At 39.4% G+C, this 27,989-nt stretch overlaps 1 protein-coding gene across 2 annotated transcripts; it reads right to left on the bottom strand.

The window, feature by feature from the left end:
- Positions 1-27,840, bottom strand: KEL (Kell metallo-endopeptidase (Kell blood group)). Of its 2 annotated transcripts, XM_068700184.1 has the most exons (18): positions 27,636-27,840; positions 20,392-20,533; positions 18,626-18,829; positions 17,898-18,022; positions 14,766-14,912; positions 14,101-14,163; positions 12,720-12,908; positions 12,165-12,310; positions 10,647-10,770; positions 10,077-10,187; positions 9,048-9,146; positions 8,495-8,572; positions 7,954-8,057; positions 6,940-7,050; positions 4,717-4,784; positions 4,316-4,473; positions 3,332-3,424; positions 1-1,990 (listed from the first exon to the last, which is right to left on the bottom strand). In XM_068700184.1, exons 1-18 carry the CDS (start codon positions 27,651-27,653, stop codon positions 1,814-1,816), a joined length of 2,157 nt encoding a protein of 718 aa, XP_068556285.1. In that variant the 5' UTR covers positions 27,654-27,840; the 3' UTR covers positions 1-1,813. The 2 variants fall into 2 exon arrangements, with proteins under 2 accessions (XP_068556285.1, XP_068556293.1); XM_068700192.1 differs by lacking the exons at positions 20,392-20,533; positions 27,636-27,840 and adding an exon at positions 20,232-20,385.
- Between the last annotated feature and the right edge of the window lie 149 nt (positions 27,841-27,989).

Here is a 27,989-nt window from a genome sequence, read left to right as displayed (position 1 = left end):
TCTCATTAAGACGAGCCTTTGCTTTTTATACACATTATAAACAAAGAAGCCAAGCTGTCTCAGTCCAGTGAAATAACTGCTATAATACACACAAGTTCTGGTATAATGATGCATAGAACTAATTATTATAGCACCTGATAGAAAGACCAAACATTTTGAACATGCTGGTAGGATAAATTTAATTAAGCAAGTAGAGGAGTGGCATGCAATGTTTAAAAGATAAAGATAAGCAAAATCTGAATTTTGTTATTTTTTATGATGAGTAAATAAATCCTGTTATTCTGAGGAATTATTTATTATTAGTGAAGTTTAGCTACAAACTCTGGTTATGCTGGGAACTGTACAAATAAAGAACAAAGAAACAAAACCTGGCCATAAAGAGTTTCTAATCAAAGTATATTTTTTTTCCTGAAGCATGTTCATTATTAAAATTTTAGTTTTTAATAAATGAAAAAATCTCTGAACAGTCAACTCTTGGAAAATACTTTGCTGCATTGGTCAGTACCTCAAAAGGAGTAACACAGTTATTAAGATTTCCATAATGGTCGTTATGCTTATATTGATAAGGGGTGTTTTCACTTGCCATCATCTATTCTACAAACAAACCCAAGGCATACAATATATTAAGTAAAATAAATGGAGCAGTTTGAAGATAATGCAAAAAGGAGAGTTTTGTATACTTATTAATTTTGGTAAAATGTGTAGAAGATTGATGTATGTATATATATATATATTTAAATTATCAGAAGGTGAAATTGATGAAATTAATATGTTGTTCTTGAGAATGTGCTTTAATCATGTCTCTCGCTGCCCTAAAATATATTATTTCTTACTCTTTATTTTTTCTGAAGTAAATTAATATCTAAAATTCAGTTTCAAGTAGACGGTGAAATTCTATGTTTGACAAGCTCGTCTTTTTGGATGGTAAATATTTACAAATGCAGGGATAAGAAAACTAGGAGGGATGAGAGAAACTGGTTTGGGTCCAGAGAAGTTCTTGGAATTCTTAATATTCAAGTTAATGATCTTCAGAGACCCCTAGCAACTCCTGTTACTGTTCCACACTTCACCCTTAACCATATCCTCAACCTTAAACAGAGACTAAGAAATAAAAAAGGAATCTTGCTGGAAAAGAAACAAAGCAGAAAGAGAATTAGTTCTCAGCTCCCAGTCTCACTTTCCTCGAAGATGATGCTTTCCTAGATTACGAGTAACCTTCATTATTTAGTAACTCATCTTCCAGCCTAGAAAATGCAGCCACTGAGTTTTCCCTACTAGTTATCAGCAGATTGAATAGAAGTGGACTCTTCCTTCTCTGATAACTTACATGTGTAGTTTGCATAGTAACACAGAATTTTCCGAAGAGACAAACTTGTATGATCAAATCTTAGGAGTCTAATATATTGCCGTGCCCATTCAACATGACTGAGGTTACTAGAATAGACAGGGAAATGCACTGAACAGATAGCGTGATGATGTAACAGTACTTCTGTTTACAACTCATCAGAAGTTCTTACCTACTAGAGACTGTCTAGTCATCCTTTTACCTTGGGACTTACTGGTCTACAGAGTTGTCCCATTTGGGGGACAGTGCTGGGAGCAGTGGGAAGACACCTTTTCCCCTTATGAACTCAATTTGAGGCTTTTGCTACCATAAACTGACAAGAAAAGGATATCAAGAAAAAGAAGGCAGAAGAGTGAATAAAAGCCCCATGTCACCCCATGGGCTCTGAGTATGACCCCGTGGGTCATACTTGCATAGGTCAGGCCTTCATCTTCCTGGAGTTGTATCATTCTTCCTCCTCCGTACAGATTACCAAATGTGGCACTTGCTGTCTGGGTTCATTGGTGATCTACTGGGACAGTGGAAGTGCTTGGAAAAGTCCTTGCTATTGCTAACAGGTCCACGGATGCGAAGTGACAAGGGACTGTGTGGATCTGTGTTCAAGGAAGACTGTAATTCCTCAGGATCCTGGTGTCCACACATTGCCTGAAGGAAAGTAAAACAGAAAAGTCAGTTTGGGTGACTGTCCTCATGTAAATAAATCATAAGTTCTTATGCCTCTGCACATTCCACATCACTGAGGCTGCTGAAATAGACTAAGAACCACTTTCATGGGTGCCAACAATGTTCAGATACTTCCCTTCACAACCACAATTTATGACTATTTTCCCTTCCCTTTCCCTAAACTTCTCATTCCCAATTTTCCTATCCAACCAGCCACCTGCTTTTTCTCTAAGCTACACAGTCCACAACAAAATGAATTGGGTTTTGGGTTCATGCAGCCTTGGACTCCAAAGTTCCTATTGTGTCCTACTGTTGTCCTACTGTGACAGTACAGATGTAGCCTAAGTGTCCAGACTTAGTTTATTAACAAAAATGAATTATATCTCATTAGGAAAGGTGAGCACTCATTACAACATCCCATTACTACTACAGACAGTGGGGGGAAGATTATATGACTTTATTGGGGTTACAACTGGAAATCCAAATTTTCGCTCTTGTGATTCCAGTCTTTATTCTTTAACAAATGATGTAGTAGCTGTCAGATCCTCTGAAACGCAAATCTTGGTGTCGAGACCCTATTATTTGTAATTTCAGAACTGAATTACTGCTTTTCTGCATATTGTGTGGACCTGATGCCAACACATAGAGAAAATTTTCCTTTTGCACATTTACAGTCATTAATATGGGTATGACCTTTCTGAGCACAGAAATCTAGTGGCATGATGATGAAATTAAAAAAACTCACCTGCAGAACCACATAACTTTGCACAAATCCTTAAACCATGTTCCCACAAAAATCTCCAACTATGTGTGCATGTATTTCTCATTCTTTATCTCTAAACTATATTTATATTCTAAACTTTTTTCTCTACCAGTCACTCAGAATGACCTTACAACTTGACAAAGAGATGGATGGAGCAAGGGATGGAGACCTATGTGTGTTTTCCACTAAAATTTCATTTTCTATTAGTAAGATTGCTCAGAGTAGCAAAAAAGTACTGAGGATGGCAAAGAAGTCTTCTTTCTCTGACACAACTTGTCTGCTACAACTTAATTTTGGTAGACTTCAGAGCTTTGTAAAAGATATATTTACAGACAGGCATCTTGTTTGCAGTGAGATCCATGACAGATTAAGAGCCCCATATGTAAATTTTAGCTTTCTAAATAAGATTCTGAATCTTCCAACAACACCTATCATTCCCAGTTCTAGGAAGAGTGGGGAAAAAAAAAAAAAAAAAAGACTGAATGTTGAGAAGGACAGACTGTCATAATGTAGAAGATAATGGAGAGTGAGAGACACGTGACTAGCCTAGAATTCATTACATGAGCAAAACTGAAGTAGAAAAGCTGGTCGTGTGAAAGTCCGATCTTGGGTAAATCCTCCTGTTTGTGCTTATTCATCCAATTCTTATAGGCCTGTGGAGAGAGAAAATTAATAGTAAACTCCACTTCAGACAGTGTCCAAGAAACATGTCTTCTGTCAATTAAATATATCAGTCTGGTATATTTTTAATATATTTAGCATGCTTGTATCTCTTTCTGCTCACTCTGATGTGCCTAATAGCTGTAAGAAGGGAGAATAACAATGTTAATTCCTTTGCTTCCACTTTCTGACACTACTGTACACAGCTGGTCAGAAGAGATGTGATGACTGCACTATCAAAAAAAAATGAAAATTACTTTCAAAGAAAGTTACAGATACCTGAAAAACTTTATTTATTGGTGCTATGAATGCCATCAAAAATTTTTGTGTCTGTAACAGTCTCAAAGTTCTTCACACAGAAATGCAACAAGTGCCATTTGACACCCAGATAACTCAGAGCACTCTGCACTCATTAATTAACTAAACCTCTGAATTCCTGCAGGAGTTCTAGACAGAAATATTGCTGAAAACATGACAGTGGAGTAATTTTATCATAATACAGAATTCTAGTTCGTATCTCAACTTAGTTCCTTAGGTTTAACATAAATATATAATAACCTAATATAAAATAATAACTTGTTTTGTATGCATTACATAATTAGGGATGTAAAAAAAGGACCACCCCAGAACAGGTGAAGGGGATAAGTGGTCTTATATGGTGGTAGTGAGATTATAAGCACAGCTCTGTGAAGAACCTATGTTTGGAATACCAGAGGAAATGTAAAGCATACGCTGCACTGGCACAGACATGCAAGAAATCTGGGACTGGAGCAGTATGTAGGACAGGGATATTACAGGGCAGTCTTAGGACATGCCAGTTGAGCTGTCTGGTGAGACTCTGAGATCATAATAATGACATCAGAGAAATAAGTAAACTACAATACCTGGTAAGCAATGGCAAGCCCTCCATTGTCAGCTGTATTCTCCAAGAGCGTAAGAGTACCGTTGACCTTAAAGTCAAAGCTTTCATACTGTACAACAAAGCAATCTATAGATTTCTGTAGCACACTGCTGTTGCATGTAGGACAGCCACCAGGCAGCACTGTAGGGAAAAAAAAAATCCTAGAAAGTAAAGCTATTTCTGATGTTTACTTGTATTCCCGACACTGAGTTTTCTTCATAGTTCATTTGGTATGGAGTGGATTTCCTTAGCTTCACCTGATTTGATAATGTATGTATACATGGATATAGGGGCCAGGACTGAAGAACCCCTAAGGGAAACTACCACTGGGGGCCTAGAACAGTAAACAAAGAGGATAAGCTTTACCCTGCAGCTGGTACCCACCATAACCATAGAATGCATGAAGAAGTTCATGTGCCATGAAGACCCCAATAGCTCCAAAGTTCACAGCACTGAAAAATAAACATGAAAAGAATGATTTTGAAAATAAAAGAAGAACAGGTGAGCATTCTTTATCACCACTGAGCACAACTGTGTACTGCAAAGAAGCATTCTACTCTGAGAGACCACAGAAGCACTTTCTGTTTATTGCCTCCCAGATGTGGTAGTCTGTAAAAATATGAACACAAATGTAAATTACTCTACCAATGCTTGAAATTGCACAATGGACTTGCATTAAAGCATTCCTAGCTAATAAGCCATCTTAATAAGAGAGAATTAAATTCTGCCCTTATTAACTGTAGTGTGATACACTGCTGAGATACGTCCTTAGTTACCCATTCATCATTGGCTGAACTGCTACATAAACAGTAACTGCAATGGCAAAATACAAGAGCAGGATGGTTGGAAAGGCAGTCTTGCAGCAGTCATCTTGTGAAACACAATACATAAAACTGGTAAGGCAAATTAAAATCATGAAGGCTTTACTAAAATTACTCAGGCCTCACTACAAGAAGGAGGTTCTTTCCAATATGAATTTCTATCATTCTGTGCAATGAATTTACAGTCACACAAGCATGAGTACAATTAAAATATATTTCCATAATACAAAATGATGATTTTGTTTGTTTGTTTGTTTGTTTGTTTTACAGCCACTGATTAACACTACTAAAGCATGAAATGGGTCTAGAATCATAGAGTCATAAAAAGGTTCGGGTTGGAAGAGACCTTGAAAATCATCTAGTTCCAACCCCCCTGCCAATGGAGACACCTTCCACTAGACCAGTTTGCTCAAAGCCCTATGCAGCCTGGACATGAATACTTCCAGGGATGGGGTATCATTATTATATCAACAGGAACTCATTAGGACACCGACAAGGACAGGATAATTTATCTTCTTTTAGAGTTGCTCTTGCAGAAACTCTGGAGCTTATAATGATTGAACTGTCTTGTCAAATTTTAGTTTTAACAAGTATACTCATAGTTATCTGAACTGGCAAATTATTTTTGACAGTAAAATTTAAATTCTGGAGCATCATCTGACCAACTGTTAATGTGCCAACACAAGTTTGACTTATGAGTCTACTGACCCAGAATGAAGGTGAGAAAAATATATTTTACTAACACCAAATACAAAAGGAATAAGAAGCTGCAGACACTTTCTCTCTCTTTTTTTTTTTTTTTTTTCCCAGAGGAACAATAATGTGAAAACCTACACCACTGGATTTTTTTCCTATTATTCTTTTCCTATTCTCCATAATATAATGAATTCATGAAACAATGCAAACACTAGCAAATGTCATACAAGTAGTGGCAGAAGATTACCATGGAAAAAATAATTACTTTAATTGAGATGGGTTTCTTTCAGACTTCAGTCTCTTCCCACTGTGTGAACTGATCTTTGGAGTATGATGGGATTATGTCAAGTCTCTGTCAGTTATCATGCAAAAAAAGGACATCAGATAATATTTTTACAGTCAGATGTTTAAGTGCTTTTTAATACCAGAAAAAAAAAAAAAAAAAAAAAAAAAAGAGAAAAAAAAAGAAAAAAAAACAAGTTTAAAAGAACTGTTCAGTATGATGAAAGAACCCAACTATGAAAGTATAGTCTATAGAGGTATCGTTGTTGCAGGAGAAGTCTCAGAATGAAAAATATGTCTGCTAATTAGAGGAGGTTTCTTGAAGAAAAGGAAGAACAGAACTGTGTTTGATCCATTTGAAAAGACTTTTTACAAGAAATTGTTCCTATTTGCTCTGGGTTGTATTTCTATGAATTAGATTGAAGAAATACTTGGAATCTAGAAAAAGAAAGGCAGAGGTGCTTTTTTTTATTTATTTATTTTTTCAGTTAACCTATGCAAGACTTCTACCTCTTTGCTTTGGGATGATACACTTGTCTCAGCTTACTTTCACCTATATTCTAATATTGCTCCAGCAAACTCTTTCTCTGCTTCCAGAGAAAGATCACACTCTTTCAGAGTTCATAGAGCAGAACTGGCAAGCCACATCCATGTGGCTTTAGAAAAAAGCTATCTTTCCCCTTATACTTGATCTTTCTGGGATGCAGTTAGAAATAGAGGTTCAGGACACATTCACTGAGATTCTTGCTGGAAACATGGTGTAGCAAAAGGACTACATTCAGCTTCCACTTTTGCAGCCCCTTCATACCTGGGAAACTCCATGTGGAAAAAAGGGCTGCGGAACATTCCAGCAGGAAAGACCACCATGTGGTGCCTTAGTGAGTAGTATGAATGGACAGCCCAGGGGGACACCTGCCAGCTAGAAGGAGAAATGAGAGAATGTATTAATCTGTACCTCATACCTTGCTCCTTTCCTCCATTGGGTGCGCAGAAATGCTTTGCTCCATACAACTGTTCACGCAATGAAGGAAAATGATGAAATTCACATTTTCTAGAGTTAAAGGTGCTTGAAACAAACCTTCACTCATTTACAGACAGAGCTGGTAGCTTAGCTTTCACACACATTTAGAGATTCACCTTCACAATTTCACTGTCAAATATGTCAGAATTATTAACCTTCTGTAACGTCCTACACAGAATACAGCTCAAGTCCCAAATATGCCTATCTCCACTCCCTGCCTTCAGAAGCATCCATGTCCCGACTTCAAGGTGTTCCTGCCAATATTCATCTCCACGTAATGCTTTGCTGTCAGATAGCTCAGCCCAGGAACACCAGATATTCCTCTGTATTAGGGGTTTATGACAATAAGCAGAAAAGATTCCATTTTGAAGGGTTTGGGATTCCCTCCACAACAGTGGTGGTTTTGATAGCAGGAACTCATGCTGAACACAAGATAGAGTGCCATGTTCAGGGCTTTTTTTTAAGATGAGACAGGAATGTGTTCTTGCAGAAAAGGACAATGGCATCCTGCCCTGCATTAGGAGAAAAGTCACCACTAGGTCAAGAGGTGGTTATGAACCTTTGTTCAGGACTAGTGTAACCACATCTGTAAATACTGTGTCCAGTTCTGCCAGAGCCTTTCCCATCCTTAGTAAAAGAGAGATATAGACAGACATCTGGATACACTCCTGAGTGACCTCTTCCAGCTGATCCTGCTTTGAGCAGGAGGATTGAACTAGGAGATCACCACAATTACCTTCCTTATATAAAAAAAATAACCTCAGGTAATCTGTTTTTTTCACATCAACATCTGACACTTACTTAACATGTGAATGATGCTGAAGGAGTTTTGAGTAGGAATTCTCCCTCATTGTCTTCAAGCAAGCCACCACATTGAGGAAAAAAGTGTCTTCATTTATCTCCAGCTGAGGGAAGAGTTGGGAAATGTCAATGTCACAGAGCATGAGAGAGGAATGAATTGGACAGTATGAGAGAGAGGAAAGTCCCACAGGTAAAAAAGAGTTTCATCAAAAGGCAAACCAATGCAACACTTGTTGTTTTTGTCGTGTTTTGTTTGTTTTTTTTTTTCCTCTCCCAGGTCAAAAGACTTTTGATTTAAGATGTGACCAGAACATTATCTTCAAACAGAGCATACAAACAGGTCACAATCAGTAGGAGGCAGCACAGGCAACACTGGACAATGTAGAAGCAATAGATATGGGTTGTCTGGATCCACCTCTTCTCAGAAAGCGATATGTGCATTGCTCAGAGTTTATGGCCTCTTTTATCAGCAGACAAGATAGCAGTTGGTACAAGTAAACTGCCAGTAGTGAGACAGGCAGGTTTACATTATATAGCTCACATTCTGGTATTCCAGGTTCACTTTGGCAGTCTGAAGTATGTAAGCTGGATAGCCAATCTCCACTTGTAGCGTGGACATCTAAAATTATAATTAAAAAAAAAAAAAAAAATGTGACCAACAGGGAGTTTTACATTCTGGAAGTCCCTTTTAAACTCTATTTCTAAACAAAAATAGGATCTATTAATCAGCAGTTTACAAAAACAACTGCTCTTTTTCAACAAGATATCTCCTCTTGTTATTCTGTTCTACTTTTTTATTTTTTAGTACAGTTTTCTGGAATTCAGTTTATATTTTTAAAATTCTATAGATGTGTAAATCTGGAGGTACTATGTAACTCATTACATTACATTAATTCACAGTATCTGTGGCCTATGTATCAGTGTCATGTGCGTGATGACACCTATAGAACCACATAAAGGTTTTAGTGTGTATAAGGAATCTATTTAAAATTGTGTGCCTGTAGAAACAGGTAAAAATATGTAGGCTCCTTCCATTTTTCTCCAGAGACTATAGGGAAAGGTTGGCCTCAGTAACTTCTGCCTTCTGCACGCACCAAAACTTTAGCTTGTTGGCGTGTTTGCTCATCCATCCACTCTAACTGATCCAGTTGGCTGTAGAGAGCATCTTGGATCTCAGAAAACATCTCTTCAGCCTGCCATGGAGAACAGAAGGCACATTCAGAACTGCAGAAAAACATTGTTCAGGCCTAGTTATTGTCTTCCCATGTTCCAGCAATTCAACCATACAATAGTTGGAATATTATTCCTCTTCTCTTGATGAAAGAAGAAATAGCAGCTTCTATATCTATTTAGGCTTAAGTTTCTTAGGCATCCAGTGGTTCCTCACAGATGTCATCATTCTTTCCCACACACCTTTTCCTCTTGACCATCATAGTAAGAGGGGAAACATAATCCCTTTTCATTAAATCCCTTTCGGGATGGGAATGGATCAAATGATTGTCCCATTTCACAAAATATCCACAATAATTTCTTATTGGTGTCTCCCTTTCCAAAGTTTCCCTCCATAAAAAAAAAATAAAATAAAATAAAATAAAATTCTGATCATCAAAGTAAAAAAAGATATCTTTTCCACAGTGCCAGCAGGTGTTCCATTTACTGTGGATCCTCTCAGAATGTTTTGATATTGATTTGTTTCTGTAAAACTGGTCATAAATATTATGCAGTCCTTGATCACCCACCATTCCCTTATTGGCTTTATGATTGAAAAGTTTCTTTAAATACTTAAGGATTTCTGATGAATAATAACTGCCATTTCAGTTAAACACACTGAAATGGCATGCGCTCACAGGGTTCTCATAGGTATTTCTGCAGTCCATATAGCTTTGCTAACAGATGAGATAAAGATTCTAAGTGGTATTTAACATTGATTATTCTAGCAGTGACAGTGCTCTTGTTCTGTTGATACCACACATTTCCCCCAAACAGAAGTATGTAACATACAGGAATGCATAAAAAGGTATAAAAGCTTGATGCTGTTCTAAGCTGACAGGGAAAAAAAAAAAAAAAAAAAAGGAAGGAACAAAGCTGAGCTCTGCTTGGGGTATAAGAGGATGAATACCTACAAGTTTCTTGGTTTGCTGAGGGAAAATTTCCTTCACAATCATCTGCCCTAGGACTGGCTCAAAGAAAGAGCTGGTATCAGCCAAACACTTCTTCCAGCGCTCAGCTGGGGTCTGTAAGAATAGAGAAAAAAATAAAGACACCTGAGAGTGAAGAGGAAGAGACAGAAAGATGAAGACAGTAAAAAGATAAATAAACATGCTGTCAGTAGTTTATATGTTGTTATTTAAAAATGACAGCCATGAATACTGAAAATTTTAATACAGTAAAACAAATAATTGTTTACCCTACTTGTATTCACACACGATGAATACTCATATTCTGACTGTAACAAATAAATAGAAGGAAGGTGGCTATCTGTACATTGTTTCCCACCCCATGATACAGTGCAATTAGCCCTTGAAAGTTTTTTTGTGTCATGTTTACAACTCTTTGAGAAATGTGAAGCCTTAATTGGCCTAGTAGGAGTGGTTCTCCTCTCCAGATCTAAGACATTCCACCCAGGTGAAGGATCAAGAGAATATCCAGAAGGTGTGCGCTGTGGAAGAGAAGATGTTTAAAAGCTAACTCACCACTTTAGATCCCATTTTCCCATGAAGAGTCTTATATAGCTCCAAGCGTGCATCTTGGAATCGGCTGTCAAGGGCAGGGGAGAGATTCCCAACCAGACAAAGAATCATATAGATGGAAAGAACCCTGTAGGAACATGACATTTAGAAAGACCAATTGAGAGGACCCCTTTAGCCCACATTAAGATGGGGTCACCTCCTAGCTGGATGAAGTCAAATATTTAAGCAGTTATTCCATCAAAACCCTGGACCTAAAAAAATGAGCAGAAACCAGTCATCACTGAACAGCAAACAATATTCAATTTTATGAATTAAAAGCAAATATGTGGACAGGATACCATGCGAAAGCTTGATGGAAATGACAAAAATCATGAATAACTCTAAGAGGAGAACAAAGTCAATACAGTGATTTTTTTTTCAGCAACAGTCAGATTATGAGGCAGAGGAAACCTGGTAACCTGAACAGTGACAACAAAGATTCCTGAATGGACTACTCCTGGGGCTAACAGAAGGATGATGATTTGCTCATTCATTTTGCTATGAAAGCCGCTGACATGAGTCAACCAAAGAAACTCATACTCAAGAACACCCTGAAGACTCAAGGGATAATTACCTACTCAAGTACAGGATTCATTATCGGAAGAAGGGGAAAGAGCACTTTAGGACTGGGTAATACTTATTATGGGATACTTTGAGGGGACTGTAGGATTCTGTGAGACTTAATATGGGATGCTTGTACGAAGCACCAAACGCAGAGAAAGGGACGGATCATGGTGGACTGGGAGGAGTTACGCATGGTATAGTTAAGGGGAAAGGTGATAAGAGAGAATGGACTACTGTAAACTTGTGTCTTGTCAGTATGTCTGTCTGGTTGAGTCCTGTGCATGGTCACCAGGGTCTGTTTCATCAAGTTATTTTTAAATATCTTTGTTTGTGGGTGTGTTTGTTTGTGGGGATGGGACTGGATACCAGGGAGACAAGGTTGGCTATTGGAGAGACCAACAGTTTGACCAGCTACTGGAGAGATCTGTTTTTAATGTGTATTTGTAACTAGAAGATATCTGAATACCAGCAACCAGAGTTGGGCTGCAAGTCTCAGTGGCCCACATATCCAGGTGCCAGCAGCTGTGGAGATCAGGGCATCTGGGACAGGCTACTGAACATTCTGAGTATCAAAGTATCAAAATACTGCAGTAATCCATATTGTGTGTGTACGTAAATATATTTATCTATATTTCACTAGTGTAGTCCAATCCTGATCATGTGCAGAGGAGGACTAGGATCAGGCTGACTGCGCTATTCATGTTTGCATGGGTGGTGGTGGGGGGCAATATATATCCTTATATGTGTACATATACGTTGTATGCATGTGCAAGCCTATTGGGAGTATATGCTAATCCTCAGCACTGGACCTGTGGATACAGAGACACAGCAGGCTTGCAACTCATTAACTTATGGTATCAGAAGTAAATATTTCTTAAGGCATGGATAACCTCAACCACAGATTTGTACAACTCCTACCTTTTATTGTTCCAGCCTTCAATGAGCTGTGACATGCCTCTTAAGTAATCCATGTCATGCACTGCAATTGGCTGAGAAAGGTTCAATGGCATAGGATGGAAGAGGGCCTGGAGACATGACAACCAATCAATAGCAGGTGCCTTTTCCTAGAAGTAAAACAAAGCTTACATGCTGAGCTGTCAGTCTAAACAGATTGTCAAGAAATAATAGGGAAACTGGGATTGTCTCCTTGATACTGGTAATGGATGATTTCAACAAGTTGAGCTGTTTTTATGGTGTGGGTATTGATTATACTAGAAAAGGAGAATAGACATTTATTTCTTTTATCAGAACAGCATGGGGGAGACAGGGAGTGGATTTGGGGACCTGGAAATTCCAACTGCTATCAATAAGAGACAGTAAGTTAACAGGTTATTTAAAATTCAACAGTCTCCAAGGGTAATTTGCAAGAAGGGCATCTAAACAGTGTAGCTCACATCTCTTTTGATCTGGATCTTCAGAATGTGAACATCACATGTAATTGTGTTTCTCAAGTTCTAAGGCACAGATAGATACCTGTAGCTCCTTAATGTTAGTGCGAAAGAACAGCATCCCCCTCTGCTGTCTTTCCTGCAGTGGGGTAACAACACGCTGGAGTTTAGAGATGAAGGACAAGGTAAGGGAAAATGAATGAGGGAAACCATCCTGTGGACCTCCAAGTAGCCCTCCAATTTTTTCCAGGTATGAGAGATAGACACGGAGAACCTGCAATACAGAGCATATGACCAGGGGAAGAAACATGACTGAAAGTTAGTCACCTCATCCATCCATCCATCCATCCATCCATCCATCCATCCATCCATCCATCCATCCATCCATCCATCCATCTTGACCACATAAGATTCACTCTTTCAAAAACAATGTAACCCTTGTCCTGAAAACTGTCATCTTCACCACAACATCCTCATGTAATTCTTCAAGTGAAATACACTTTGCCAAGTATAGCTCCTTTCTCAGTGAAGAACAGTGAATTCTCAAAAGGTAATGATTTTAATTTGTCCCAGCTAACAATTGCTTTAAACACCAGAATCACTTTAGGGCTGCAGGCTTGTTGTCTCTGGAGTTAGGAGAGCTGTAGTAGACAGTGACACAATAATTCAGTATTTTGGATGGAGAGGAAATGGCAGTCTTGCTTATATTTTAATGAGTTATCACAGGAATACTTGTGATGGCTAAAAGGGTTTATTTTTTGAGAACTCTTCTGAAAGAGTCAGACTGAGAAACTGAAATCAGCTCAGTTTTTATGCAGTTCAGAAAAATTAGATAGTTGTGATGAAATTATCTTTGCTGCAATGTCTCCCATGTTCAAAGACCTTATTTCCCTAGCTTAGGTTAAAACATTTTAAAATTACACCAAAAAATGTTAAATGTTAAAACATTTTAAAATTACACCAAAATTACACCCTACTACACCAATGTTAATAGATTATAAAGCCTTTATTTTGAACAACAAAAAAGTTTTGAAACATTCATTCAAGATAGAGGGAGCCCCAGATTCATATTACCTAGTAAATATAAAATAAAATTCATAAAAATCATAGAAACACAAGATTTGAAAGGACCTACAAGGTCATCTAATCCAACCATCCTCCTATCACCAATACTACCCACTAAGCTACTAAATCACATCTCAATTTTATATCTCAATCATATCTCAAAATTTTAACATTCTCTTTCTACACTAGAAGTTTTAAAAATGGCATCTAAAATTGGTTGCATTATAGAAGCTAGTATTTTACAAAAGCAGACTATTTTATAACAAATTCCATCTGGAGACATTTTTAGAGGCCACCAACCATACCTCATGGAAATAGGTCACTCTGAATCAGGAAGAAATTCAAAGAGATCCCTACACCAAATTACTATTTTTACCTTTCGTCAGTCTCTGATATGTTACCTCAGGATAATTTTTCTCTTTGAATTTACTCTCAGGTGGCATCTCAAACTCAGGATGGTCAATCTGCAAAAAGGAGTAAAGGACAAATATCTGGCTATTTCCAGAAACACTAGAAGTGTTAAGACTATGTTAAATAGGCTTTCTTTGTCTCTGTGTCACAGCATTTGAAATGTTAATAAATTGCCTGAAAGATTCAAAAATGTTTCCTAGGTACTTTTTGTGGATCTATCGCATTCTGCAGCTTATTTACAATCTCATTACAAATCTGTGGTGACTGACATTCAAATATAAACCACATTGTTAAATATTTCTGATGAGATGCAAAATTAATAGTATAATAATGTATTAGATGCTTAACATTTAGAGTGCTTTTGTAGAGTACACTGCTCTACTAGCCACACCTGTGAACGAGTGACACTTCCACAACAAAGCAGAAATTTACACCAATCAACCAGAAGAGGTGAAAGCAAGCAATCTATTCCTCTTCATCTCCTCATTCTCCAGAATTAAGGGGTCTTTTTTGCAATAAAATTATGAAGATTACAGAAAATTTTATGAAAACTTTCTTCAAAGAAGAACTTGAGCAAGCCTGGATCTCATGAACTGTGTTACTGACTCTTTGTTCCTGGCACTTCCTGATAACTCTCTTTCATTAATCCACTCACCTGAATTACATTGGTCTTGGGATCAAAAGGACTAGGTCCCACATGCACTCTGAAAAAGGGAAAGGTGTTGTATCTGCCCATGAGAATCCGAAGAGTTTCATTAAAATCTTTTGCTTTCCCTATGCCTGTGATGTTCCATCCAACAACCTAGAGAAGGGATAGACAGCATGACCACAGGTGAGAAAAACACTTTTTTGATTCTTATTTACAAACATTTTTTTCACTCCTATCAACTCAGTCATTATGACAACAGAGAAACAATAGAGCAAATAGCAACAGGGAAACTCATGTAGGTTTCTACATACCCTGCTTTAAAACTACCTGTCACTTTCACTTAAGGAAAGTAATGAATTTCAAGATGACACTGGAGGGGAAAGAGATAGAAAAAAAAAGAAAGCTGGTTAATATTCAAGGATCACCTCCTCCAAGTTCAAGAATGGTCCACCCCAATGAATAGGAAGTAAGGCAAAAATGCCAGGAGGCCTGAGTGGATTAACAAGGAGCTCCTGGCCAAACTCAATCACAAAAAGGAAGCCTACAAAGAGTGGAAGCAAGACAGGTATCCTGGGAGGAATACCGAGATGTCCAAATATGCCAGGATGAAGTTAAGAAAGCTAAAGCCCTAATGGAATTAAATTTTGCCAGGTATATTGAAGACAACAAGAAGGGCTTCTGTAAGTGTATCAATGAAAAAACAAAGGCTAGGAAAGATGTGAGTCTGTTGCTAAACAAGATGGGGAACCTGGTTACACAGAAAATTAAGATGGCTGAGATTATGAATGCCTTCTTTGCCAGAGTTTTTACTAGAAAGACTAGAAACCCAGGTCACAGAGACAAAGAGGAAAGGCTGCAGTAAGGAAGATGTACCCTTGGTGGAAGACCATGACGTCAGAAAATGTTTTGGCAAACTGGATTTACAGAGCCCATGACCATTGATAGGATGCACCCATGAATGTTGTAGGAGCTGGTAGATATTACTGTGAGACCACTCTCAATAATCTGATTGATCATGGAGACTGGGAAAAGTACCTGGAAAGCAAACATCATTCCTGTCTGCAAGAAGGGCACAAAGGAAGACCCAGGGAACTGCAGGTTGGTCAGCCTCACCTCAGTCCCTGGGAAGGTGATGAAATGGCTAAACCTGGAAATCACTTGCAGGCACATGAAGAAGAAGATCATCTGGAGTAGTCAGCGTGGCTTCACCAAGGAGAAGTCATGCTTGATCAACAGGATAAGCTTCTGCAATGAAATGACTGCCCTGGTGGATGGTGGATGAGGGAAGGGTCATTAGGAATTATCTTCCTGCACTTCAACAAGGTTTTTGACACTGTCTCCAAAATAATCCTCATTGACAAGCTGCATGGGCTGTATGGGCAGATGAGTGAAATGGATTGAAAACTGGCTGAACAGCCAGGCCCAGAGCATGGTGATCAGTCTAGTTGGAGGCCACCACGTAGCAGTGTACTCCAGTGGTCCCTTCTGTGTCCAGCCCTGTTCAACATCTTCATTAATGATCTGGATGATGGGTCCAAGTGTGTCCTCAGCAAGTATGCAGATGACATAACACTGGGAGAAGGGGTTGATTCACCAAAGCATCATGCTGCCATCCAAAGAGACCTGGACAGGCTGTTAAAATGGGCTGACAGGAACCTTATAAAGTTCAACAAGGGAAAGTGCAAAGTCCTGCACTTCGGGAGGAACAACTGCAGGCACCAGTACATGCCGGGGGATTCCTTGCTGGAAAGCTGTAGGGGGTTCCGTTGGCCATCAACTAGAACATGAGCCAGAAATGTGCCCTTACCACAAAGAAGGTTCATGGTATCCTGGGCTGCATTAGGCAAAGTATCACCAGATTGAGGGAGGTGATCCTTCCCCTGTACTCAGCACTGGTGAGGTCACACCTGAAGTATTGTGTCCAGGTGCTGGGCTAGTGGGCTCGGCAATTCAGGAGAGACATGGAGCTACTGGAGATAGTCCAATCAAGGGCCACAGAAATGGCTAAGGGGCTGGAGCATTTTACATATGAGGAAAGTCTGAGAGAGCTTGGACTGCTTAGCCTGAAGAAATGAAGGCTCAAAGGGAATCTTATCAATCTATATAAATGTCCGAAGATGGAAGGAATATAGTCAGGTTCTTTTCAGTGGTGCCCAGTGACATGGTGAGAGGTAATGAGCACACACTAAAACACGAGATTCTGAACATCTGAAAACATTTTTACTGTGTGGGTGACTGAGCACTGGCACGTGTTACCCAGAGACATTGTGGGGTCTCCCGCCTTGGAGATATTCAAAAGTCATCTGGAGAAGGTCCTAGATGCTGGCTGTAGGTGGCCCTGCTTGAGCAGGAGAGTTGGATCAAATGACCTCCAGAGGTCTCTTCCAACCTCAACCATTCTGTGATTCTGTGACAGCGAAAACAAATGATAATTATCAACAGAACAGGGTACACTGGAAAAATATAATAATAAAATAAATAAAAAGGCAGTGAAGGAGGGAGCGAAAAAGGATATATTTTTCTAAAGTTATCCAGGTGGACAAACAGAGATCAGGAATTTAGGGTCCCTCCTCCCTAACAGGCAGATACTCAGGGGGCCGTGCAGTCACTGTTCCTTCTGCTGAAAGTTTCCACATCAGCCTTGGAGACAGGGCATAACTGCAATCTGCTAACAGGAATTCTCCCTGGCGCTGGGAGAAACCTCCCAGAATGGCAATAGAAGCATTTTCCTCTTCAGGCAAGTTTTCCTGAAGCCTGGAGTAGTGGATGGCTGTCAGATCTTAGACAAGCATTTCACCCATTTTGCAAGATGTTTCCTGATCTGTAAGTCAAATTGTATTGAACTGAGCTTCTGAGATTAAGTAATCCCTCTTTGCAGTCTTGGTTGTTGAGCAATTGTAAAATGTAAGGTCATGAGGGCAGATTTATGTACCTGATGTCAGAAAGCCAAATCTTTAAACAGCATTCAAATTGAGATTTATCTTGTAGAAGTCAGGCTGCGAACCATGAGCTTATTTCAAAACCAGATGCTAGCAAAATTCCACCATGCAGGAACATATGGCCTAAATTTCACTCTTTCCTTTTTTTTTCTTATAGGAATTGTCCTCTGCATGTAGAAGATGCAGCAGAAACATTCACCTGATTTAGGAGGTTCTTCCATGTTTGATTTCCTTGGGATTCTATCTTTTGTGTATCCATGCAGGAACGATAGAACTGGATTGCTTTCTCTTTAGCTGAGCCTCTTATCTCAAACTGTGGGGCCTCTGAGGAAAAAAAAAATAAAATAAAAATGAAAAACTGCAAAGGTGATAAAGTTGATAATAAAGAAAGATGGGCAGTATTAGAGCAGAGGAAGGCTGTAAGAAAATATCACCTTGCACTTTCAGAGCAGTTTAGTAAATATATCTACACTTTGCCAAGTAACCCAAAGCAAGATGTTTTCTAGTGTTTGCTATGACTCTTCCTGAGACCAAATATGTGACTTTCTTTGCATGGAGACTGGAGCACAACAGAAAGGTTGATCATACCTAGGTTTTGGTCCCACATGGAGTCAGGACAAGGTCAGAGTGCACATTCAGACATGCACAGCAAAAAGGATCTACTTTTACAAGGCAGTAGGAAAATGGTTTAGTTTCCTGAATTTTGAAGTGTGACTTCCATTTCTTACACTTGGCAAGGAGAATCGAAATGTTTGAAATGCAACTATTTTAATATGATCTCTCAAGAATATACCTGCACCTGTAATAACAGAAAATGAAGAGACTGGACTCAGTCCCTGACAGGAATGATTGTGCTCTCAGTTATAAATATTCTCAGCTCTGACTCAGGAAGATGCTGAAAGTAACACAACAACCATCTCTCTCTACCTAAAAGCCTTTTCAGGACAAGCTGATTTTCCTCCAACAATATATCAAAGACGTTTCGTGACTCTTCTGTGGTTCTGCTTGAGTGATTGCTTTCCCAGTTGCTGCAAGCATACTTGTAGAAATCCTCACAGGGGTCTACAGCATCATTCCTAGAATTCAGGAGTCTGGACAACAGTGCAAGCCTCAGCTCAGCATCACATGATCCTGGACAGAAGTAAACAAGAGAGAACTGAGCAGTGGCAGTGAGAACAACTCCACACATGCACAAAAAAAAAAAAAAAAAAAGGAGTTATCTGTGGGACATGTCTTTCTCCTCCCTCCAGATTTATTTTTGGTACAAACTCTTTTGCATACAGACTGTTGAATTCCTTGTAAGTTTTTGCTGAAGATGGAACAATACATATTCTGTCTTTAACTTTACAGCAAGGCTGCCATTGCACTTTGTAAGGGAGATTCTTTAAATAAAAGACAGGTAGTCAGTCCAGAGGTGGTGCCCTCCATTCTATCTAGGCAGTAACAGGTTGGATTATTCTGCCTTCTCAATGTGCTCTCTCTGAAACAGCACACAGTGATTTGGCCAAATGATAAGAAGCTACTGATGATGTCAACAAATGGAGCAAAGAAAAGACATAGTACAGAGAATTAAGAGATAAGTTTAATACATAGAGGGAGATGTTCAAGCATAGGAAAAAAACATTTCTTATAAATGACATTTCTTAAAACAGAACAAAAATTTCCTAGAGTTTCTTGTATTCCTCCTTAGATAAATGGGGATCAACACCCCCCTCCCCACCTCCACCCTCCTTATCTAAGGTGCTGTGAACCCCTGGGTATGTGTTCTCTTTTGGGGTCAGGGTATCTTGTAACAACATCAGATCAGCTCAATTGTTAAATAAGCCATTTGTAAATCAAGGTAAGACTTTCCATTCTATGGTTTCAGCAGTTCTCATGGGAGGAGATATGCAAAGTGAAAATAAGCAATATCTAAGCTAACCAATATCTTTCCTTAGTCTCTATAATGAATGGTTTCCAACGTACAACAGGGGCTGGAACGGGTTTGTGCCTGTTCCTTCTCGTACTGTCACTGGGCACAATTGAAAAGAGGCTGGCTCCATCCTCTTGACACCCTTCCCTCAGATATATATATACATTAACGAGGTCTCCCCTCAATCTTCTCTTTTCCAGGCTGACATGCCCTCCTACTTTCAGTGTGTACAACAGGTGCTTCAGTCCTGCAATTTTCTTCGTAGCCCTTCTCTGAACTTGCTCCAGTAGTTCTGTGTCCCTATTTTACTGGGGAGCCCAGACTAGACTTATTAAGTCAGGGGTGGAAAAGCAGAGGAGAAGCTACAAATCTCAAATTCTGCATCAGTTTCCTGGAAGTTACTACATAGGGTAGTAACTGGTCATAGAAGCTGGAGGCCAGGACAAGGAGATTCAAGAATCACACAGAATCACAGAATCACAGAATTTCTAGGTTGGAAGAGACCGAACATCTTAACAATATAATGCTGCTGTCCCACAAAGCTGAACCCAGGCAGGCAGAGGAGGAGGAGTGTGGGGATATATCCCTGCTATGAGAAAAAGAGAAGGCAGAAGAGTGTACCTTTTCACAACTGGTGTCTTCTTATGTTTCTTCAAGATCCTGAAAGTCTGATTCTTAAAAAAATGCTAACCCTAATAAGCATTGGAGGCAGACAGGAGAGGAAGGGTGCTTAAAAATAGATTGTATGAGGAAGCAGGGAAAAGGATATCCCATATTATACCTAGACCACAAGTCATCATGATGTAGGTGATAAGTAATGTAAAACCAAGGAGAGTACTGAGAAGAAGTGCACACAGAAGTAGGCTTTTCCGTTGAAGACATCGTTCCTTCTTTGCACCTGTTCTCAGCTCCTGGTCACAGGTCTGAAGAGAGAAAAATGAGACAAACAGAAAAAAATGAAGAAATATTTGTGTTAAAGTTAGCACTGGTCATATACTCTGTCTTCTCACTTATCTACTGGAAAATCACTCATGGGACTAGTGACAGAATATTAACAGTGGCCCCAGTCATCTAATGAGTTTGTTCCAAGGGGCATTCTCACCTCTTCCATATCCCTTTTCTTTTCCAGCAACAGCTGTTCCACAGTGTTATTAAATACACATCTAAACACCGGCTTACCATGAGGTGGCCTACCCTCCCATAGTTTCTTTTGTTTTATGGAATCATCTTGCATATGCCTCCTGAAAGTAACAAAGCCTTTTTAAGCCCTTAAAGCTAAAAACAGGATGGCTAGGTGTGGTGGTTTAACCCAGCTGGGCAGACGAACTCCATCCCAACCTCTCTCTCACTCCCCCTCTTCAAAAGGGAAGGGGGAGAAAATATGATGAAAAGGGCTCAAGGGTTGAGATGAGGACAGGGAGGTCGCTCAACAATTGTCATCACAGGCAAAACAAACTCAGCATAGAGAGATTAATGCATGTATAATGTATTGCCTGTTACTAACAGACTAGAACAGTGAGAAACTAAAAGCAAGCTGAAAACACCTTCCCCCCATCCACCCTCTTCTACGTCCTCCCCCCAAACGGTGCAGGGGAAGGCATAATGGGGGCTGCAGTCAGTCCATAATGCTTTGTCCCTGCTGCTCCTTCATGCTCAATCTCTGCCCCTGCTCCAGCATGGAGTCCCTCCCACGGGATGCAGTCCTTCCTGAACTGATCTTGCATGGGCTTCCTACAAGCAGCAGCTCTTCAAGAACTGCTCCAATATGGGTCTGTACCATGGGGTCCATCCTTCAGGAGCAAACTGCTCCAACACGGGTCCCCCAGTCAGCAGCTCCTGCCAGACCATCTGCTCATGTGTGGGCTCCTCTCAATGGGCTGCAGCTCGGGCTCAGACTCTGCTCTGGCAGGGGTTCTCCTTAGGCTCTCCTTCAAGTCAAATCCATGTGCTCCACCATGTGCTCCTCCACAGGCTGCAGCATGGAGATCTGCTCAGTTGCACTACACCATGGGCTGCATGGGAACATCCTGCTCTATCATGATCTTCTCCACAGGCCACAGGGAACTATTGCTCTGGTGCCTGGAACATCTGCTCTCCCTCCTTCTTCACTGACCTTGATGTCTATAGGGATATTTCTCTCTCCTTGCTTTCCCAGCTGCTGTTGTGTAGTGGGTTTTTCACTTTCTTAAAACTGCTCTCACAGAGGTGCAAATACAATTGTTTATTAGCTTGGCTCTGGCCAGTGGTGGGTCCCTTTTGGAGCTGGCTAAAACTGGCCCTTCTCTAAATGGGGCAACTTCTGGACTCTTCTCACAGAGGCCACCTCTGCAGCCTCCCTGCTACCAAAACCTGGCCACATAAACCCAGTACACTAGGACTAGTGGTTCTTTAATGTTTGTCTACTTGAGCACTAATTTCAACATGAGCACTAATCTCTTCTCAAGAAAGAGCATCTGAACCCTAAGCCCTGTAGTCAAGTTCAAATGAGAGAGATTTGTCCCATTCTAAAAAGTGCAGTATGATGTAAGTCACAGGGAGTATCTTTTTTACAGACTTTACATTGCTCTTATATTCGGTTGTATTTGCAATTTAGTCAGTGGAAAAGGTTAGCCATGTTATGAATACTGCTTCTATTTCAAACATGTCTTAAGATAAACTGAAGCATTCTCCAAAGATACCAGTCTTTTTCTCCATTGACTGCAAAGGAAGCAACATGACTATGTCATTTTACACTTCTAAATTCCACCTGGGTAAAGTTACACAAAGTTACCTTTGCTGTGTGTGTTCAATGCTTTTACGTATTTTGGTGTGCATGAACGTGGACAAGAACAGTAGGTTACAGCATACCACAAGGGAACAGACATGGGAATGTATGTTGGTAGTCTAATAAAAGGAAAAGAACTGAAAAAATGAAAAGTAGAATGATTGAAAAGAATATACAGGGCGAAAAAGAAGGCAGAAGGGGAAAAAAAAAGAAAAAAGAAAATAAAGGAAAACCTGAGACTAAGAGGATAATGAGGAAATAGTATAGCAAATAAGGAGTAAACCTAATAGTCTTGAAAGCTGAAGGAAGTGCTAGTCTGAAATTCTTACATGTCACTGTTAGAACCTGGCTTGCACTTCCCCCACCACAATTCCAGCTTAGCTCCCTGTGCTCAAGCCTGCCTCTCCAGTATAATAAAGTTGTTTGAGAAATCTTAACAGAGAAAGCTAGAAGAAACCTTGGTAGAGGTGCCCACCGAATGCCACTGAGTGCCTTAGGTGGGAGCTGCTTTTTGCAGATTTCATGTATGATCTTCATCTCAGCTATGCTTCAGCAGCATTATAGCCCCACCTATGGCTGGACATGTACCCCATTGATCTGAACCCTGACCTACAGACTTGATTGTGCAGGTTTGACCTTGGACTTGCCTCCTCACAATGGACTTACTTTGCAATCTAGACTCTTGGTTGACCCTGGCTACTGGCACCAATCCTGCCTTACTTCGTTCATTCCCATACTGTAGGTTTACACCCTTTGCTGTTAAGGCCAGTACATCTTGCTTGTCTCATCATGGCTCTCAGCTTCCAGAATTTTTCCTTGTTTGCCCTTTCTGCTCACTTACATGGAGAAGCTAAAGATTATGTTAAAATGCATTCATCATCATGCTTATTAGGCAAAAACAAACAAACAAACAAAAATCAGAAAACATGTATCTTTACAAAAAGAACAAAACCATATAAGATGTAGCCATATACTTCACAGCATAGGCCCCTTCCTCTAAGGAAAGGCTAAGGAAATGAACAGCCTGCTGTTAACCATCTTAGTAAATCATAGAATCATAGAATCATAGAATATCCTGAGTTGGAAGGGACCCTTAAGGATCATCAAGTCCAACTCTTGACACCGCACAGGTCTACCCAAGTTCAGACCATGTGACTAAGTGCACAGTCCAATCTCTTCTTAAATTCAGTCAGGCTCGGTGCAGTGACCACTTCCCTGGGGAGCCTGTTCCAGTGTGCAACCACTCTCTCTGTGAAGAACCCCCTCCTGATGTCAAGCCTAAACTTCCCCTGCCTCAGCTTAACCCCGTTCCCGCGGGTCCTGTCGCTGGTGTTAATGGAGAAAAGGTCTCCTGCCTCTCGACACCCCCTTACGAGGAAGTTGTAGACTGATCATTTCCAGAAATACACTTCTGGAGTATGTTTGGACTCTGTGGTGGTGATTTCTGCTCAAAAACATTAACAGAACAGAAAATATAGAAAGAAACAGAAAACAAACAAAATAACAACAAAACAACAAAACAGACCCTATTATTTGATATATTTCAAATGTCCATTTATTCAATCATTGACTTCTCAATCATTGACTTCTCAAAAGCAGCTTATTTGAAGGGTTAAACGCCTAACTACTTTTATCTCTTTATAATCCTTTTCTGATGACTTCTTAAGACAGGATACAGGATAACTAAGCAGAGAGCAAGTGCATACAAGTGAATCCTGGCATTAAAAGGTGCAAAATACAAAACACGAACTTACTGGCAAAGTATAGTGTAGGAAATATAAAAGAGGAAATCTAAATTCCTTTCAAATGCCTCTGTAGTAAAACATTTTATCTTTTACTCTCCAAGTACAGACAAAGTGAGGGAAGTGAGCAAAAGAAAATTTGCTTTGCTGAATGGAAAAAGAAAATCCAAGCCCCTGTCTCTCACCATTTAGGAAAGAGTGAACTATTTATATTCACTATGCTCCAGAATTTTCTGGAGTTCTGGAATACACCTTGTCTTTAACACTGAAAATCTGCCCTATACCTATAACAAAATGATTAGCATTTTGCAGTTCTTCAGTCTCACACTATTAGAGGATAACTATTTCTCTCTTTTGAGTGCTAATTATGCTATTTACTACTCAAAAGAGAGAAATAGATACCCTCTGCTAACACGCAGGTACTAATGAATCTGAGAAATCAATGCTCAAGATCAAAGTATTTGTTAACAGTAGGTCTACATCAGTCCTATAAATTACATTCCTTTTGAAATTGAAAATGTCACAAATAACCAATTTTCTTTAAAACCTGTAAGAAAACCAGACTGTCCCCCTCAAAACTACAGTGTGAAATGACTAGAGAATTGCACATTTACCAGACTGAGAATAGCAGAATATTGCACACCACAAAAAGAAAAGAAAAAGAAAAGAAAAGAAAAGAAAAGAAAAGAAAAGAAAAGAAAAGAAAAGAAAAGAAAAGAAAAGAAAAGAAAAGAAAAGAAAAGAAAAGAAAAGAAAAGAAAAGAAAAGAAAAGAAAAGAAAAGAAAAGAAAAGAAAAGAAAAGAAAAGAAAAGAAAAGAAAAGAAAAGAAAAGAAAAGAAAAGAAAAGAAAAGAAAAGAACAGGAGAGGAGAGGAGAGGAGAGGAGAGGAGAGGAGAGGAGAGGAGAGGAGAGGAGAGGAGAGGAGAGGAGAGGAGAGGAGAGGAGAGGAGAGGAGAGGAGAGGAGAGGAGAGGAGAGGAGAGGAGAGGAGAGGAGAGGAGAGGAGAGGAGAGAGGAGAGGAGAGGAGAGGAGAGGAGAGGAGAGGAGAGGAGAGGAGAGGAGAGGAGAGGAGAGGAGAGGAGAGGAGAGGAGAGGAGAGGAGAGGAGAGGAGAGGAGAGGAGAGGAGAGGAGAGGAGAGGAGAGGAGAGGAGAGGAGAGGAGAGGAGAGGAGAGGAGAGGAGAGGAGAGGAGAGGAGAGGAGGAAGGAGCCTAGAAAGATAATTGAGTCCAACTTCAAGGCTAACCAAAATTTAAAGCATATTATTGAGGGCATTAATCCAAATGCCTCTTGAACATTGCCGAGGGAAATTGAAATTGGTTGTGTACCTCTAGATTAAAAACTGGAGTCTAAGGTCTATGTTATCATAGAATTGTAGAATCATATGACTCTATTATTTTACTTCTCTATTAGAAACTGGATTTTAAGGTCTGTGTTATGTGAGCCATAAGGATAAAAAAATTTCTTTAAGCACCTCACCTTCCCTAAGGAGTGTCTCTCTAATCTGTCCTCTGTTACTGGGCTGGCTTTGACATTGTGAAGTTTAAAGTGAAATATAAAGTCTATCCTAATTCAGTGATCCTTGGCAAGAAACTGTGGATTTAACTAGGTGGAGCCAGAACTGGGCTATACAAACTCCCAGGGCACAGGACACAGGAACGTTACAAAGCTTGCAGGAAGCAGAAGCATTTTATGTGGTATATTTGAGGTTTGGTTGCATCACCCACCACGCCCCATATAAAGAGACAAGTGAATGGCCTGAAGAAGCCTGTGCAAGAGGATAAAGAGCCTTTAATCTCTGACAGAGCTCTTACATATGGACCTCATCTGAGTGAGTGAGAAGTATGATTAGTATTTGCATGAAGTTGAAGATAAATTTCCACTACAGTTTCAGTTCTTTAATGTTTTTCTTTGAAGAGTGTAAAAGTGCTTAAATTTAAATGGCTTCACTGTAGCTAAGTGAGAACAAATGCCTGTGAAATCACTAGAAGCAGACTTCTAATCGTCATTAGTTATAAAACAAATGAATTAGTTATAAAATGAACAACTTTGAAGATATGTACTACACAAATTATCCCATTTGAATGAGAGCATGCTAGCAGAATCCTTACAGGTACTGGGTAACATTAAAGAAAAAACAGTTTGATGCAATTAAATCAGCCAAAGAATTTGATTTTTCTTCAGCATCTCCTTCTTTCTCTTTCCAAGGCATCTCTGAATTCTGCAGAGGTTGATGTTCCTCTGCCGCATTCTCTCCCATCTCTTATTTCCCCAGTGTTTAGTACTGCTGCAGAAAAAGATGACTGTAACTTTGAGGGAAATTAAATTCATTAAAATATAGAGACCCTAAGGAGGGAGAATTGGAGCTATTTTTCATAAATGTTTACCAGACGATTTAAGGGTATTGTTTATCAGCCAGTAGACTATTCAGGAATTACTGACTTGAATTGTTGCCCAAATTGTCTATATCACATTAGTTAAGTGGATGATGTTTTCAAACTAATGCCTTAAAATTAATTTAACATTTTCTTAAATTTATCTTTTGTAAGCAAATCATTTAAGCACATAGGTTGAGCACACTGAATGGCATTTCAGAAATCATGTTTTAGACTGTGTTCAAAGTATCCTACCTCCTAACATGAGAAACTAAACAGAAAGTGTGTTGAATTATATTCTGAACTACTAAAAGTCAGAAACATAACAAAGGGCAACAACTATTTGAAATTGTGATTGTTGGCTGATCTCTATCACACAGTAATACGAGAATGGATATACAAACCAAACATTTCTGCAAATTCTTTAGCTAGAAAAATGCAGATGAGATAAAGTGAATGACCATTTGCAATAAAAACATAGCTCTTGCAACACTGAACAGTTTTCAACATAAAAAAAAATATGTTTCTTTTTATATAAACTAGTTATATTGAAAATACTACTGTTGTTATTATATATGAATGTTTTGTACCTTTTAGCAACCTTCAGCTAACAGTTTAGTTAGTAATTTGTCTATAAATATCGAATTAACACTCTACTAATCATCTACTAATCATCTGTGAGATGTAAAACCAGGAAAAGGACACCATGCTGCATGGAGAGCAAATAGCCATTTTCATGTTCAGAAAGCTATGCCACATTTACCCACAATTTTTTGAGAGGAAAAAAAAAAAAAAAAAAAAAAGCACATTTCTGCATAAGTGCTTTCTGAAAATAATTTGTTTGTTGAAAAATGAGGATACAAAATAAGAAGCAAATAATCAGCTTATTAAGCTTATTATTATTTATTGCCAGGGCTTCAAACAGGTCTGAATAAAGCCTTGGAATGGCTGTTAGGATGACTAACAGGAAGAGCAAGAATCCCTAAATCCTCACACCATACCCCACCACATCAGTAATTCTGAGACCTGGGCAAGGTCCTTCTGGATGCAAAGTCTCAAATTTCAATTACTCCAGTACCCTAGGGCAGTAATAAGAAGAAGAGCTGCTATGACAGGGCAAGAAAATAAGACAAACCTTCCTTACCTCTGGAACAGTCTTCATTTTTGTCACTGAGCTGGCTTTGCCTCTATAGTTACCACAGTTGTCAGCTCTGTTTACTTGTTTACTATCAGTCTTCTGTGCTCATGGCACACTACTGAGTTCAGAGACAATCTCTTCTTCCCAGCTTGGCTGATTGCTGTGGGGAGGGGAAAAGCAAGGAAAAGCTCTGAGAAAAACACCCTTAAAGAAAATGGGAGGGAGGGAAATGGATATATTTCTGCAACTCTCCACCCACCTTCTCTTCCTAACACCCCTGTTTCTCATAAAACTAGCTTTATTGTTCCCTTCTGCATCTCTCTGCAACTCAAGGTCTTTCTCTCTTTTGGCTCTATACTG

Source organism: Anas acuta, chromosome 1 (assembly GCF_963932015.1).
Source record: "Anas acuta chromosome 1, bAnaAcu1.1, whole genome shotgun sequence".
In the NCBI taxonomy this organism is placed as follows: Eukaryota; Metazoa; Chordata; class Aves; order Anseriformes; family Anatidae; genus Anas; species Anas acuta.
This window is presented reverse-complemented; position numbering and strand designations above follow the sequence as displayed.

Coding starts and splice junctions, on each gene's coding strand:
- KEL (XM_068700184.1), bottom strand. Junction 7,051..7,953: donor CAGCATCATTCACATGTTAA/GTAAGTGTCAGA, acceptor TTCTCCTTCTAG/CTGGCAGGTGTCCCCCTGGG. Junction 4,785..6,939: donor TTCCACATGGAGTTTCCCAG/GTATGAAGGGGC, acceptor TTTATTTTTCAG/TGCTGTGAACTTTGGAGCTA.